Raw genomic sequence first — 17962 nt, forward strand, 5'->3', positions numbered from 1 at the left:
TTATTTGCATCAATAAAATCTTTTCTCTAAATAAATTCCTGATCAACTTAATCATATGAGTGGGTCTGGAAATATATAAGCGCCATTACTCATTTCAGTTTTTAAATTATTAACATCTAAATTGCAATCCAATAATTTAGAAGCAGTAAAATTGACTGCTGCGCCATCAATTGTAATGTTTATCACACTTATATAACAATCAGCTAATAAATCTAAACATCGTTTTATTAATTCACTTTTCTGAGTCCCGTTCAGAGATTTAATTAAAAAATATCCAATAGGAAGTTTTCAAGACTTATTTACAGCAACTAACGTAAAAGTTAAAACCTGTGTTACGTCCAGCTTTATGAAATGTTGGGTAGGATCGGGAGGTTGGTTAGGTGTCTTACGAAATGGAGATAAAGCAAGGAAGGGTGTAACGCAACACGATTCCCGAAGGCACACGCTCGAGGAAAAGACAAGTGTCTTAGGGCGGACGCACTTTTTATTGCTAGGAATGTGGATCAGTGTGCCGATAGGCTCGCTATAACCCTAATCTCCGAGCTATGCGTTGGTCCTAATTTCGAGTCAACGAACTTAATTGTTATAACTCGGGATCGGACCCGATCCAGTCTTTAGTCGGGGATGAGAGTAGGTTAATTTATAAATAAATAAAGAATTTTGACTTAACTACATATTTATTAGAATAGAATAGAATTTATTGTTTCCCAAATGGGGTTACAAGGCGCTTTTTTTTACACGGAGCGTTCCCGAACCGTTCACAAATACTTAAACCCTCTGCTCCCGAAACCGACCTGGCCATATGCGACCCTTACATTCTGTTACCTCCCACCCCTCTCGCACGCCCCTTACCCCCCTACCCCCCACCCCCTTCCTCCCCTTTTCCTCCATTCATCCCTTCTCTCTTCCCATTTCTTCTCTATTATTTTCTTCAACCTCTCTTCAAACCTCTCCTTCCTTTTTCCTTCTGGGACCTCTCCTCCTCCTCTTTTTCTCCTGACTTCCTCTGCTCTCCCTGCTTTGCCTTCTCCATCTTCTTCAGGCTTTCTCTCCTTCTCTCCTTCCCTCCTGCTTCTCCTGCTTCTTTCTCACCTCTCTTCTCCCCTTCCACGTCTCTCTCCTTATCTCCTCCGTCTCTTCCTAGTAACATAAAGCATAAGACATAAATTATCTCCTCCAGCTCCTCTCCCCTTTAATTCCCTTCCTCCTTTCCTTCTCCCTCGCCTATTTCCCACTTTTCTTTCCTTTTATTCCATACCCATTCTATCCCGTCCACCCACATGCTTCTATTCCCTACGTACACCTTCTTTCCCTTATTTCTCTCCTCTTTTGCCCTTTCTAACATCCTCCACCTGATTTTCCTCTCCTCCATTGACAGATCCTCATCCAACCTTACATCCCAGCGATTCTTTATCTCCGCCCTCCTCTCTAGCAACCAGTCTCTATCCTCCTCTCTCACCACCTCCGTTATCACCACTATCGTCCCCCTTTCCCCCACTCTTTCTGACACTATCCCTAACTCCACCTCCTTTCCCGTTTCCCTCTTCATAATCCCCTCTATTATCGCCTTTCTTTCTATCACCCCCTCCCCCTCCACTCCCCTCCATATTATGTTTCTTCTTCTCACCTCCCTTACTCTTCTCTCCCTTTCCGTCCTCCTCACCCTTTCCCACCCCTCTCTCTCTGCTATCTCCCTCATCCTCCTCTCCATTTCCCTTTCCACCCTTTTCCATGCCTCTATCCCCCTCTCCTTTTTACCATCACCGTTCCCATTTCTCTCCCCATCTTCCTCCTCCGCTCTCTCTGCGCTCTTCCTCTCCTCCCTGCCAGCTCCTCCTGCCTGTCCCTCCTTCACTTTCCTCCCCTCTTGGCTGCTTCCTTCCTCCTCGCCTCTCTCCTCGCCCCCTCGCCTCTTCTTCTCCCCTTCTCTTCTCGACTCCTGCCACCAGCTCTCCTCGTCTCTGTCCTTCCGTCCCCTCCCCTCCTCTTCCCTCTCTTCTCTTCTCCTCTCGTTCTCGCCTTCCCCCATTCTCTCCTCCCTCTTCTCTCCATCCAATTGTTCCTTTTTTCCTCTCCTTCCCTCTCTCCTGTCGTCCTGTCCGATCCTCTTCTTCTCCCTCTCTCCTTCTTCGCTGTCCCTTTGCGCTTCCTCTTTTCCACTGCCTCTTCTTCTCGCTTCCCGCATACTCCTCAGCTCCTCCCTCTCACCTGCTACCTCTTCTTCCCTTCTCAGACCTTCTCCTTCCAGCGCCTCTAACCTCTCTTCCAAGCCTCTTAGTCTCTCTCCGACTTCCCTCAGTCGCCTTGTCATTTCCCACCTCAATTTCCTCAACTCTCTTCCTAGCTCTTCCATCCTCTCTTCCTCCCTCGCTTCTCTCTTCTCCCCACTATTTCTCTCCTCTGAATCCGGCACTTTCTCTCCCTACGCACTTTCTCTTTATCTTCTTACTGTAATGTTCTTTCTCTTCCTGTGTCGAAATCACACTGTCGACATGTGCCATCGATGGACCACGTGTGCGGAAATCCGCGTTCCCAAAACACGCTACCATCCTGCCCTAGCACTCTTGCCAACTTAACTCTGTCCCCATATTGCCATTCCCTTCCTTCCACCAGATGACGTTCCTCTTCTCTCTTCGCGCTCACGCTACCGCATCTCCGCGCGCACCGCCATCTGCCCTCCGTCTTTCCCCTTCTCCTCTCCATCGAAACTCTCCTCTACGTCGCATCTCTCCAGCGCCCTCTCTCTGACCTCTTCTTCTCGTTCCTGCCTCCATCTTCCCCGCTTTCTTCTCTCGCTACTCCGATGCTTTCCCCGACTTCTCCATCCTAATATCTTCTCACCTCCATCTTCCTTTCACTTCCCTCCAATTACCCGTTTATTTCCCGATCTTCTCTTCCCGATTTTCCACTTCTTTCTCTCCTCTCTCTTACATTACACCCTCACAACACTATTCACTCCGGAGCTCTCTGTGCCACCTCTACTCTTAACCACGCCATCTTCCAATCCTCCAACTACATATTTATTATAACACACGTATTTTTTACAAATAAAGAGCCTGAGTTTGCGATACAGGGCTGCGTTCAGATTTCCCACTCGGGTGCACCTAGGCACCCAAAGAGCGTTCAGATTCCTCTTAGGGTGCTTTTGCCGGACGTTAGGGATGGGACCGGTAGGATGTTCACATTGCCACTTTATCCACTCGAGAGAGTGAAAAAAACCACACGGGTCCTTGAGCCGGGTGGAACGGGTAGGATATGACGTCATATAGACTTCTTCCTGTTATAAAGCTGTGTTCCAAAATGCTTCGACAATATGAAAATTTATATTTGAGGTTTGTACGCTACAGATTTTTAATATTGTCAATGCAATATTTCTATATTTTCTGATCCTTTTCTAAAAAAGATATGTTATTTATTTATCGAATGTATCGAAGTCATCTCGAAAGTCTCGAAGAATTGTTGCCTTTAATCCGCGATGCTGATTGGTTCTTTCGCTGATCACTGAGCCGCATGCTTCGTAGTGTTTGACAGTTGTGTTTTCAAATCAAAATTGGTTATATCAAAAGTGTGTAAGTAATAAGGTAAGTAATAAAGAGATATATTAAGTAATAATATAATCTCTCTCTCTCGGAAATAACAATAATATCTTTAAAATTTTATAATCTTTTAGAAAAAAAGAAGGAAAGGAAATATATTTGGTAGGAGAAAGAGAGAGTTTCGACTTTTGTAGAAAGAAGAAGCAGAAAAGGAAACAGAAGGTGAAACAGCGACTTCTATAGAAAGAAGGAGCGGAAAAAGAGAGAGAGAAAGAGAGTGTAAGAAAGAAGAAAAAGAAAAGTGTTAGAGCATTAACAGTAAATATTATTGTAAGTTAGCAGCTCGCAATTACATATATTATTGGCTATATTTTTTTCTGTGTGTGTATATTTGTGCGTGCGCGCGCGCGTGTGTGTGTGTGTAAAATTATGTAAATTTATAAATAATTACATAATATTATATAAAAATATATTTTATTAAAAATTATTATTTACTTAATTCTTTTAACTTTTTTTAAATAAATACATACATATATGTGTGTGTGTGTGTGTATTTATAAAAAAAAGTTTAAAAAAAATAAGTAAATAATTTTTATTAAAATATGTTTTTATATAATATTATGTAATTATTTATAAACTTACACTTACACGTTTTTTATTCAAAATTGCAGAAGATAGAGGATAGATATAGACAACATAAAAATATGATTAATAATTTGTGTTGAGAGAGAAAGAGAGAAAGAGAGAGAGGGAGAAAAGGAGAGTGAAAGAGCGTGAGATAAAAAAAAATAAAAAATAAAATTTAAAATAATTAAGTAAATAATAATTTTTTATAAAAATGTTTTTATATAATATTATGTAATTATTTATAAAATTATACTTACACGTTTTTTATTCAAAATTGCAGAAGATAAAGGATAGAGGATTAAAGAAAGAGAAAAAGATAAAGAAAGGAGAGAAAAAAAGAAAAGAGAGAAAAGATTCAAAAAGCATAATTCTTTTAAATTAATAAACATTAAGACATTTCATAAAAAAGCGGAGAGAAAAAAGGAAGAAAGACGAGATAGGTATTTAATAATTGTTTAAAAAGCTGTAAAGCTTGTTTTGTCAAAATTTTGAATTTTTAATGACTTAATTGCGTTTTTATTTTTAACATATATAAATGTTTTTATTTAAGGTTAAAGAAAATAAACATTATATTAAAAAAAGAAAAAAAGAAATAGAGGAAGCAGAGAGTAAGAAAAGAAAAAAAGAAATATTAAAGAGGTATATACAGAAAATAGAAATAAAAATTTACATAATATTAATGAATGTCAGGGGTAGAAAATCAATATATCATTTGGTTGTAATTAACATTGACTCCGAACTGGTAGATATATTGATTTTCTTATAGCTGTTTCAAAATCAATTAATATAGCTGATACGGACGTAAAACCATATACATATACACTGCAAAAAAATGTAATGTATCCAATGAGATATGTAGTTGAGGACTGCCTACTCAATGCAATACTATATGTTATATTAGCACTTAACAAATCAAACTTTCACCTAGGGATTCTCAAAGTAGAGTCTTGGCCCTTTAATTAAAAAAAAGTACATGTAATTTAGATGATTTTTCGCAAAGTTGCATCACTTTGAAGATTGCCTAAAAATCGGTCAAAACTTTTGTCTCGTTTTCTTTTGCGCCAGTGTTTATATAGATATTTATAAAAAATAAAAAGTTTAAAAAAATTGCAAGAATTAAATGATAGGTAGAAGAAGAAGAGAAAGAGAGAGAGAGAGAGAGAGAGAGAAGGAAAGAGAGAGAGAGAGAGAGAAATTAAGTAAATTTAAAGATCTTATTAAGAGAGAAAAAGCGAGATTTCGGGAAGGTAACATTTGCGTTTTAAATATTTTGAAAAAAAGGAATCTTAAACTCTTAATTCTCATTTCTTATTAATTATCATTCTAAATAATTATCAATTTTTATTAATTATTATTCTCATTAAATATCATTTGCGTTTTAATTATTTTGACATTTTGTGTATTTTAATAGAAGAAAAGGAATGAGATTAAAGAGAAAGAATTGAGATCGAGAGAGTTTAAAAAAGAAATCCAGAAAGTGAAAGTGTTGAAATTTGATTGAAAATTATAATATTATAAATTTTAATTTATTTAAAAATTTAAATTTAACGTTGTATTATTAAGGCATAAGATTTAAAATATTTAATTTTAAAGTTGTTGGATGCTTGTTGTCAAAAGTTGTTGAAATGGTCAGAAAGCGATAGTGAGTTTTATCGAAAGAGATTAGAAAAAGAAAGAGATTAGATGAAAGGAAATTATAATTGAGAGAGATTAAACAAGAAAGCCAGAAAGTGAAAGTTTTGAAATTTTATTGAAAATTAACAGGTAACGTTACATTTAATATATTATAATTTTTAATTTATTTAAAGGGGATTAAGTATGGAGGTAAAGTGTGTAAGAGTGATATTAAGAAACATGCAAATATAATATAATAAATAATTTGTGTTTAGAGAGAGAGAGAGAGAGAGAGAGAGAGAGAGAGAGAGAGAGAGAGAGAGAGAGAGAGAGAGAGAGAGAGAGAGTGGGGAGGAGGGGGGAGAATGAGAGAGCGTGAGAGATATAGAAGAGGATTAAATAAGAAAGTAAAGTGTGTAAGAGTAATATTGAACAATATGAAAATAATATAATTAATATAATTAATAATATAATTAATAATTTAGAGAGGGGGAAAGGGAGAATGAGGGAGCGTGAGATAGAGAAGGGCATTAAATATGATAAAGTGTGTGAGAATAATATTACAGAAGAAGAATAAGTGTTCAATATAAAAATGCTAAGTGGCGCGCGCGAAGCGCGCGCAATGTTGTGTTCTAGTACTAATAAAATATATAAATGACATTTATGCGCAACTTGTAGACAAATTTATGGATTTCATCTAATTTATATCAAAATAGAAATCATCGTCCATTCTTTAAATTGAATTATGATGTTCTACTAGTATTTAATTCTACTTAATTACATTTAATTACAAAAGATACTTATGTTACTATTTGTTCTAGCAATGACCTATTAGATGCACCTACTGTTAACATGAATGAACGTCGGCGAGCTATTGCACTTACTGCGATTACTCTCAGCAATGAATTTCTTCGTTGCCATGTATTTTTCGATTCAGATAGTGAAACCAGTGATGATTCGGATTTAGATGAAGGAGATATAAGAAGACGAGTTGACTTACGTGGAGGTCAACGGAAGCCTCCAAGAGTGAAAAATTATGTTGAAATAACTGTACCAATATTTAATGCACAGCAGTTTAGATGACCGGCATTTTCGGATGACCGTATGAAAATTTAGAAGCAAAGCTCAGTCCTGTTCTCTCTTTATCTTAAGGAAAAGCTGTAATTCCAGTGAGAAAGCAATTATTGGGGTCGTTGTGGTTGTTGGCAACACTTGATTCATATCGGTAAGTTTCTGATAAACATTTACTTTTATATAAGCAAAAAATGTGTAATAATTTAATTAATATGAGTCTTTCAAGTTCTGTTGGTGAAAGATTCGACCTTGCTAAAAGTTCGTTAAGTAAAAGTTTCATGAGAGTCGTTGCATGTTTGAATGATATATCAGGCCAAATCATTTTATGGCCAAGTGGACAAGAACTTGATAGAGTGAAAACAGATTTCAATAAAAATTCGTTATTACGAGGCATTATTGGTGCCATTGATGGCACACATATTCTTATAAAAGCGCCTAAGGTATGTAATTATGTTATTGATGTCTATTGTAAAAAAATGTAATATTGTAGTAGAAAGTAACTTGGAAGTAAGTGGAGAGAAAAAATTTTGCATTCTTTTTATTCCAGGTTGACTCCCAATACTGTAGAATCTATAAGAAAACGTATGCCATAATTTTGCTGGCAGTCTGTGATGCTCGTATGAAATTCACTGATTGTTTTGCAGGATTTGCAGGTTCAGTTGGAAACGTAAGAGTTTTCAGAAATTCCGATTTATAGAGAGAAATTCAAATAGATAAACAATCCTTTTTTTGAAATGATGAATTTATTATTGGTGACAAGGCATACCCTGTTTTAACATGGTGTATTTCCCCGTATATTGATCATGGTCAACTTACAGCTGTAAGAAATTTTGTTACTTATTTTTATTATATTATTTCTTGTAAAATTGATTTAAATTTACACATTTTTTAATTTCTCTTCAGGCCCAGAAAAAATTTAACACCGTTCTTTCATCAAAACGATCGGTGATTGAACGTGCATTTGCACTATTAAAAGGTAGATTTCGTAAACTAAAGTTTCTTGATATGAATGTAGATGAAATGATTCCACATGTTATAATTGCTTGCACAGTATTGCATAATATATGTCTGGATGGCATTAATGGAAATGATGTAGAAGACTTTATACAGGAAGGTATGGAAATGGACATTGAGGAGGCTTATGTTGGAAATATACCTAATGAAGAAGCGAAAGAAGTAAAACGTGAATATTTGTGCACTTGTCGCTGAAGCTTAATATTGACACACAATTTAATAATTATTTTTATAAGTATACATAAAAATAAAAAAAAAATAATTCAGTATGTAATAGAAGAAGATCCGTTATTGCACCAATGTAGATTAACTTTAGTTCAAATAAAATAATTTGTATTACATTTATTCATCTGGTGTATTTCAGAAAATCACATTTTCTTTGAAAAAACAAATTTTTTAGTAAAGTTAATTATTATATTTTAGCAAAGAAAATATGATTTTTTGATATGTACCAGATGAATGAATGTAATACAAATTATTTTATTCTAATACTTTAGAAGTAGAAAAAAATAGTCTCATATCAATCTCTAGTCTCATATGGGCTTAATAAAAAACCAAACTATGAATCCCAATCAAAGAATAATAATAAAAAAGTAGATGTTTTAGTTCGTATAAACATTCATTTTTATAGTTGGCGCATTTTCTTCATATTATTTCTTTTGTAGAGAAAACATCTTTTTTGAAAAAGACAATTTTGTTAAAATTTCACACATTTATAGTGCCAAATTAAAATTATTTTGTATTTGTAATTAAAGATAATAGGAAAAATTTATGGGTAATAAAACATCTTTTATTTTCTAATTTCTTATCTTTTATAGTTATTTATTAAATTAAAACTTTTTAAGATTACATTTTATGTAATAACAAAATAAAAAAATAAAATAAATTGTTGCTTTTCAACTGTAATTTTTAAATGTAAAACAATAAAAAAAATACTAAATATTAATTAGATATCTATTTTGCATATAACATCTTTGTATCTTCTCCTTAACAGTAACAAAAAACTAAGAAGCATCATAATAACTTCACAATATTATTATACATATCACAAAAAATGGCTTATGACTACAAGAATGGAAGCATTGCAATTTCATACCTAAAAATTTTAGTATGAAACATTCATCTTAAAAACGTTAAACATCAAGCAAGAGAAAAACATATTAAAAAATACCTTAAAAAATAAACAAAATATAATAAGAAATTATATAATTGTAACAAAAAAAACTAAATAATTTTTTAACATTTACGTTTTACGTTTAACGTTTACAGAACTAAAAATTCACATGGAGTATTTAAACTACAATTTTTAGTATACATATGTTAAAAGAGATTGATTCGAATATTTAGAATATCAAAATAAACTCATATTTAAATAATCATTATAATTAACAAAAGAAAAATTTAGGACTAGATAGTATACAGTAGTTATTAAACTGAATTATAAGTTGTCATAGTTATCGTAGTTATAAAATAGACTGTGTAATCTTACGTTACATATCATATAGCATAAGCTATCTTTGGCAAAAAAAACAAATTAATTTAAATTGCTATTCCAAAATATAAAGGTCCATCCAAATAAGCTTGTATAGTTACATAACCATATGTATAAAAAAATTATCCAATCATATATGTATTTTAAAGACATATATAAAATGGAAGTAGATAAATTTTCTTTATGCATATGTTTATACATCTATGCAAGTTTATCTGAATAGGCCCTTACATTAAATATATAAAATATGATTTAGTAAAGAAACAACATATTTTAATAAGATATCTTATAAAAACAGCCAAACATTGCATGAAACTACTAGCTGTTTCATCAGTTAGAGCTTTTCCAATAATTTTTCCATTTGCTCTTTATAAACTGCTATAGCTTTATCTTGTCTTTCCATCTTCTCTTTATGCCGCTGCATTCTAGCTTGCTCCCGTTCCTTTGCTTCTGTTCTTTGTTGTACACTCCATTTGTCCAATTCTTTCGCTATTTTACTCTTCTTCCAATTTGGTTCTGGTAAATTTTCTTTTTCATCACTGTCAGAACTAATTGATGATACTGCTCTCTTCGGAACGGATATCCTTTTCTTTAATGTTGATAATATTGAAATAGGTTTTACAATTGGTTTTTCACTTAAAACAGCCTCCATTTCTTCGTAAAATTTACATGTTTTTAGTTCTGCTCCACTCTGATTATTATGATCTTTTTCTTTAGTATATGATTTTCTAACGTCTTTAAATTTGTTTTCGCACTGAGTACCGTAAAGCTCCACAAAGGATTTTCTTTTTTCAAATCATCTGCAATCATTTGCCACTTTACTATTTCTAATCTGAGTACTTTTGAAATCACTTTGGTGGTTCTTCCATTTAGAAATAAGTGCTCTCACAGCATTGGCATCTGTTCACTTAACAGGTGCAAAATCCGATGAAGAAAGATACTGTTTATTATTCGTATCTGCAATGAAATATTTATATAGTGACAATAAAAGAAAAACACAATAAATAAATCAAGTTTCTATTAATTAATTAAATGTATACCTAAATTGTTATAAGGTCTAATCAGTTCTTCTGGATTAGTTTTATCAGCATCAGATGAAACTGAAGGAACAACATCACAATTTTCTACAAGAAAATGATTGTATTATTAGGTAAGAAGATGACGTAAGAAGTGTCAGGAATCATCATAAGAACATCAACTGTAACAAATCATGCTTATTAGTTTATAAATAGACACACAAAATTAACTTTGCAAATAAAATTTTAGCAAAGAAAATGCGATATTCTCAAATACATCAGATGAATAAATATGATACAAATTATTTTATTAATGTTATATATTGACACAATAACAACTCGAAATTTCTTTTTGTTTTTATGGGTTTCTTGTAATAGAAAAAACTGGACATAAATACCTAGTAACCCTAATAGCAAAATGCTAGCAGATTGCGAGTAGATTGGCAGCAAATTCAATCAGATACCCATTGCAGATCCATAGCATTCTGTGTCCGCATTAAGCTCAGTATTTGTTGACAAAGCCTGCTGGCATGGCATGCCAGCAGATTGATTGCAGAAACCGAGCAGGATCTGCTGACATAACCTGACAGCAGATTGGCAGCAGAAATCAAGCAGATATCTAAAAGATTTCTTAAATCGGATATCTTAAAGTGCAACTAGAGATAAAAAAATAAAATAAAAATTTCATTTTTTTTAAATTATTTTTATTAACAGTACATACTAAATTTAGGACAAATTTTTATTAATTAATTAAATTTAAATTATATTGTTTTATTTTATTCTTACTTGCCGCTGGTAGGTTTTGAACCCGGGACCTTAGGATGACAAACCTTGTACTCTATCTGCTACGCCAATTTGACTCATCGGTATGAGTACTTGTTATTGTCTACATATACCAATATGTTATAAACTGACACAATTATATTATTTTTTATAAAAACAATTAAATTTTGCAAAACATATTAAAAATAAATAGCATTAATTTATTTACTTATTAATTTCATTGTTAAATTTATCTTTTTCCATAATAATTTTATGGAAATTGCGATCTATTTAGCATTAATACTTTGAAGCGTTCAAATGGTTAATTAGATGGTTAACTATATAGATCATATATTCTAAGAAAAATTGAATAGTACATCTATTATCCTGTTTTTGTTCAGTACATGATGAATTTAGATTTTGTGCATTTTTTTGTGCGCAGTAATTGTAGACAAACTGTAATTTTTAAAAACATTATCTTTATGATAATTTTTTTAAATATCAAATGGATTTCTCATTCAGGATGTTATAATGTTGTCTGATTTTTGGTACGACGCGCATGGACGGCTCAAAAATCGGACAGCATTGTGTGATATCTTTTATGAGACATTAAGCTGATATCATAAGGATAACATTTTTAAGAAACTTAAATGAAACTCTTCAATAAGATATCTCAAAGACCTCTCTTAGATATCTCTGATAAATGTTACCATTTTGACATCATTTCCAAGATATCTAAATGTTTTCTTTAAAAAGTTCTCTTAAAGTTTTCTGACAAGCGTATTGTCTGGGCTTTTTAAATTTATCTGAAATTCTTTTATCTGTATTATTTTCTATTGGTTGCCGGTATTATACATATACTTTAAACTTATGTATAATACAAGTAACCAATAGGAAATAATATAGATAAAAGAACTTCAGATAAATTATAAAAATATAGCTGCCTAATACTTTTGGCCAAGCCTGTATACATACATATATTTTTATATAATTAGGGATCGTAAGGAAATAAAATTATTATAATTGTCAATACATTTTTAATAAGAGTTTAGGCATCATTTCTGTTATTTCAAATTTACCGTTATCGCGCGGTAGCTCAATACAATAAAGTACTTAATCTTTCAATACAATGTATATCGGCGAGAGAACAATTAAACTCTTATTAAAAATGTATTGACAATTAATAATTTTATTTCCTTACGATCCCTAATATATTAGAAATATATGTATGTATACAGGATTGGCCAAAAGTATTAGACAATATAATTTAATTTCTCAATAATTTCTACTGCCGCAAACTTTGTTCTTACGTTTTTTTCTATAGAAACATATTAATGCAAGTTTTAATTGGCATTTAAATGGCAATTAAGATTATAAAGTAACGGACATACTGTTTGATTTCTGCTGCCGATCTACCTACAGGTTATGTCAACAGGCTCTGCTCGATTTCTGCTGCCAATCTGCTGTCAGTTATATCAGCAGGTTTTGCTCGATTTCTGCTGCCAATCTGTTGTCAGATTATGTTAGCAAGCTCTGCTTGATTTCTGACAGCAGTTTGCCGACATCGTTGGATATTACAGACTCTGTATAAAATTTGTTGCCATTCTGTCGTCAAAAATTGATAGCATGCTCTGCTCAAAATCTGTTCCTGCAGGCTTGGCTATCTGGGAATATTTAAAAAATGAATACAGAAAATGAAAAAATTCCTTATCTATTATGGTACATGTGAGTTCAAGTCATAAATACTTACTGATACTTACTTTATCACGAATAAATAACGATCCATCCAGTATAATAGGTTTGTTGGTTTCTGATTTATATAATTCATGCCTTTTGGCATCTAAAGCAAAACTTGAACTAGACATCTTTAAGTACGCGTTCTGAAATATATTAACAATTAATAATAATTTAAACTAGATCGCTTAAGTAAATACACACAAATGTTATCGTTTACTAATTACAAGAAATCAAAATAAAGTGAAAAAAAGGTCAACAAACAAGCAAGTAAATAGTTAGTGGGTAATAATAATTAAATCTTACCCAATCAGCAGACAACGTTTATTAAATATCTTTTAAACGTTTTTTTTTCATTGATTTTACATTTGTACATTTTCATTGCCAAAAAAACATTTATTACACGTTAAAAAAACATCTATTTTACATTTAAAATCCATTTGTTAAATAAACGTTTTTAACGTGTTTATTTTATATTTATTTTACATTTATTTCATATTTATTAGTCATTTACAACATACATGTAGCAAATATTTTTTTACGTTTATTTGATGTTTATTTTAGATGTAATTTATATTTATTTTACACTTACAACTAATTAAAAACGTAAATATAAAAAACACTTGTTTATATTAATTAAGTTAATATTTATTACATTACAACGCTATACATATGATATTTCCTATGAATATAATCGATATATGTACTGAAGTTAATTTTGATTTATGTGATAAATATTAAATACATAAATTTGGACAATTGTTTTAATTTTATTATATAAATTTATAAATTATTAATAAATGTAAAAAAATTTAATGTAAAACCAATGTGAATTTAATGTAAAACAAATATGAAACAAATATTAAAAAATGTTTTTTAAAATTATAATTTTTAATTAATGTAAATAACATTTTTAAAACAATATTTTAAAATATTAAATATAATATGTATGTTTATAAATGTAACTATTAAATATTGTAAAATGGGGAAAAATGTTATTTACAAAATATTGAAATGTTTATGTAAAAAATTAAATTTTTATTGTAAAATAAATATTAAATAAATGTCAATTAATAATTACAAAAAATAAATATTTGATAAAACAATGTTAAAACGTCTATGTAAAACACATTTTTTTACATTTGTTTATTATATATATTTATATTATATATGTATTACATATGCTAATATCGATATATACGCAATACAGATTTGACAAAACTTATTAATTAGCACAGGCGCAGTGTGTGTCGCGCGCATTGGCGCATATCGATTCATGTGTCGATCGATATGTCGGTCGATATTCTCGCACATGTATTGCACGCTGATGGTCGCAACACTCGCAACGTGAGACACTACCGGTTGTTGCTTTTGTATTCATAAATTGAAATTAAAAAAATTGTTTATACAAACAAATGAGTATTTAGCAAATACAATACAAAAACTAGTTAAGTCTGATTAATATTTTTTTCAGATTTTACACTCAAGCGGTTTTGGAAGTTCGGAATATAAAAATTTTGAATTTTTTAAGACTAAAACACTTTTTTTATTTTTAATAACAAACGTTTTTTTTATGTTAAAATAATATTACTTTAACATTTAAAAAATGTTTTTTAAATGTTAAAGTAATATTATTTTAACATAAAAAACCGTTTTTTTTTTTAAATGAATAAAAAAGGATCTATCTCATTGATTAAACGTTTTGAAAGATATTTTTTAAACATTTTTTAAATGTTTTTTAAATGTTAAAATAATATTGTTTTAACATTAAAAAAACATTTTTTTTAATGAATAAAAAAGGATCTATCCCGTTGATTAAACGTTTTTAAAAATATTTTTTAAACATTTTTTAAACGGTTTTTAAATGTTTTTTGCAATGAAAAAAAAACGTTAAAAAAACATTTTTTTGCTGATTGGGTAGTTGCCCCATTGAAAAGATGAAATGGAAATCTAGATGGTTATCCACAGGTATGTGGATTCCCATAGATTTTAGATGGTTTTGTATGGATTCCATATAGTTTTTCCATATGGAATCCATACAAAACCGTCTAAAATCCATGTAAATCCACATACGTGTAAATAACCATCAGGATTTCCATCTCATCTAAATTCAACATGCGCTGAACAAAAACAGAATAATAAATGTATACTATTCAATTTTTCTTAGAATTATGATCTATATTATAGTTAACCATCTAATTAATCATTTAAACGCTTCAAAGATTAGTGCTAAATAGATCGCAATTTCCATCAAATTATTAAGGTTATGGAAAAAGATAAATTTAACAATGAAATTAATAAGTAAATAAATTAATGCTATTTATTTTTAATGTTTTGCAAAATTTTATTGCTTTTATAAAAAATAATATAGTTGCGTCAGTTTATAACATATAGGTATATGTAGACAATAACAAGTACCCATATCGACAGATTTCGGTGTCCGAAAAATTAGTGATAAAACAAAGCAGTTTAATATCCCCTTAACCACCCCACCAACGCCTAAAAAATCCGCATTTATATAAAAATTTAGCGTTTTTTTGTCGCTGATTTGTTGCCCTATTCCGAATTTTATCGCTCAAGCCGTTCAGCAAGAAATGACGTTTGAAAAGGGTGGAGCCAGCTTGCCATCAAGCTATCCCCCCATAATAAAAAAATGTATTTAGAGCGCTCAAATCGAAAAAATAACTACACCAGAATTTGTTGCTATTTTGTCGCTCTAAGATAGCGCAAAAACATTTTGGAATTATTACATTGCTCAAGATATACCCCTATGTACTTACAATTAGTGTTGCTATACAGATGTCTTTTAAAAAATGATTCATTTCCAAAATGTTTTCGCACTATGTTAGAGCAACAAAATAGCAACAAATTCTGATGTATTCATTTCTTCGATTTGAGCACTCTAAATATATTTTTTTAAGTATTGGGGGGGGGGGCTAGCTATAAACAATGCCCTTCCAATATTTGAAAGGATTGATATTTCCCGTGGTCATTCCGAACGTGGCCATTTCGAACATGGTCAAATTTACGCGTAGCCATTTCGAACATGGACAAATTATATCTACTCCGTTGTATAATCAGATAAGTACATTACACAAAATTTTCATTTTTTTATGAAAATAAGTATTCTGAGATAAGTTTAATATTTTGTGTTGTTTCATATATAATTATTATATTTAAAGAAAGAAAGGAAGAAACACTTTGTTTGAAGTTAAAGTAGAAGAAGTAAAAGAATAAATAAAAGAAAAAAGAATATAGACAAATAAGGAGAGAGAAAGAGGGGCGAGAGGGAGAGGAAAAGGGGAAGAGGGGGCGGGAGAGAGAGAGAGAGAGAGAGAGAGAGAGAGAGAGAGAGAGAGAGAGAGAGAGAGAGAGAACAATTTTATTCGTCAAGGCATAAGCCGAATGGCGTGGTAGAAACAATACATAATTCAATACAAGTTTATAATTGAAAAAATGACGCAGCACGCTAAAATTTGTACATAAACTGTACAAATTAAAGGCCCGTATTCATAGTCGTTCCTCAATTCTCAAGATCGGTCTGTTTTTGTCTCGCGTATGATAAAACGCAGTAGGCGAGACAATGACAGACTAATCTTGAGAAATGAGGAACAACTATGAATACGGCGGGTATTTAAGTATAGAGCTTGAAGTAAACAAGATTGCAAGATGACTCCATATAATCCATCTATGTACTGCGTTCTTCCTACACTTTCGTTCTCTGCGTCTTGCTAGCCTCTTTTTTGTATCTACAAACTGGGCTATAACTATACCTTCATCCTATGCTCGCGCACCCATGCATGGGCTTTCGCATTACCTCGTTTTCTGTTTCGGTTTTTACTTGTACTTTTGGTATGTGTCACTGCTTCACCTGTATTACTGCGCTCTATACACTATATTCTGTCAAGCTACAATCTGAGTTTACCCTAGATTATTAATAAAAGCTTTATCTATCTATCTATCTATTTATAATGGACAACTACAACGCTTAGAAACATAACACTTAGAATATGAGATTATTTGTGGCAAACCGCAGAAGTGTATCATTTTAGAGATAATCATCCAAATTCTTGCTAAAAAGAAAAAATAATTTACTCGTATATATTAAAAAGAAGAAGTAATTTATTCGTATATATTTTTCCACAACGTTTATATTATCATTCCACGCCACCGTTTACCATTTTTATTATCTAAAATAAATTTAAAATAATTATATTGCTTATTATTCCCCAATAAACGCAGAACTTCGATTCCGTTTTTTATTTATTTACGTACGTAGCGTAGTAAGAGAACCAATCAGCATCAGAAAAGAACTGACAACATTTCGTTACATTTCAGTGTCAATGTCATACTGCTTTAAAGAATAGATTTATGTATGTTGTGTATTTCGTATTTTTTTTTAATGTTTTTAAAGAAGGAAGAAAATTAGGTAATAAATTAATGTATGTAAGTATGCTTTCTCTCTCTCTTTTTTTTCTTTCTTTCTGTATATAATTATTAATTTATATAATTATTATTGCAATTACTATTTTCAAAAAATAAAAAGCTAAATAGCGCGCGCGTAGCGCCTATGTTGGTCTAGTAAAAGAAAAAAGAGTATAGACAAATAAGGGGAGAGAGAGAGAGAGAGAGAGGGGGGGAGAGAGGAAGATGGAGGAAAAGAGAGAGAGAACAATTTTATTCGCCAAGGTATAAGCCATGCCCCTGACTCTCGTAGTTCCAGTGGCTACGTAATGTCCCCGTGGCACTGGCAACATGTTGGCCTGCTAATATATATGTGTATATTCATGGGATTCGGCCGTGTTGACTAAACTTTCTGAATTGTAGCTTTGTACTAAAAAACTTAAACCGTCAAAAGATCCTAATTACTTATTATTACGTAATTTTAATTACGAATTAATTACGTAAATTTTTTTGTTTTAATATGTTTTTTTATAGGGTAAGTATTAAAATAATATAATAACACGATAGATTATTATAAGGAAAATTTATTTACGTTTTATAATCTTTAGCTGTTTTTTTATATTTTGGTTGACTTTGTGCTTCATTATTAATTTTATTGCAGTATTGTTGCATACGCATGCGAATATAAA

General features: G+C 31.3%; 2 protein-coding genes and 1 pseudogene across 2 annotated transcripts; 1 reads left to right on the forward strand and 2 right to left on the reverse strand.

Moving 5' to 3' along the window:
• Nucleotides 1-931: 931 nt before the first annotated feature.
• LOC118646469 (cilia- and flagella-associated protein 251-like) lies at nucleotides 932-2353 on the reverse strand. The gene is made up of 2 exons (XM_036289447.1): nucleotides 1225-2353; nucleotides 932-1140 (listed from the first exon to the last, which is right to left on the reverse strand). Exons 1-2 carry the CDS (start codon nucleotides 2351-2353, stop codon nucleotides 932-934), a joined length of 1338 nt encoding a protein of 445 aa, XP_036145340.1.
• A 4014-nt stretch (nucleotides 2354-6367) lies between these two features.
• Nucleotides 6368-8597, forward strand: LOC105836242 (protein ALP1-like). The gene is given in 5 exon segments (XM_028191266.2): nucleotides 6368-6857; nucleotides 6859-6878; nucleotides 6880-7002; nucleotides 7078-7291; nucleotides 7399-8597. Coding segments are annotated over 5 exon segments (735 nt in total). The 5' UTR covers nucleotides 6368-6629; the 3' UTR covers nucleotides 7549-8597.
• A 1403-nt stretch (nucleotides 8598-10000) lies between these two features.
• LOC114254637 lies at nucleotides 10001-17314 on the reverse strand (annotated as a pseudogene).
• Between the last annotated feature and the right edge of the window lie 648 nt (nucleotides 17315-17962).

Source organism: Monomorium pharaonis, chromosome 1 (genome assembly GCF_013373865.1).
Source record: "Monomorium pharaonis isolate MP-MQ-018 chromosome 1, ASM1337386v2, whole genome shotgun sequence".
Taxonomy (NCBI): domain Eukaryota; kingdom Metazoa; phylum Arthropoda; class Insecta; order Hymenoptera; family Formicidae; genus Monomorium; species Monomorium pharaonis.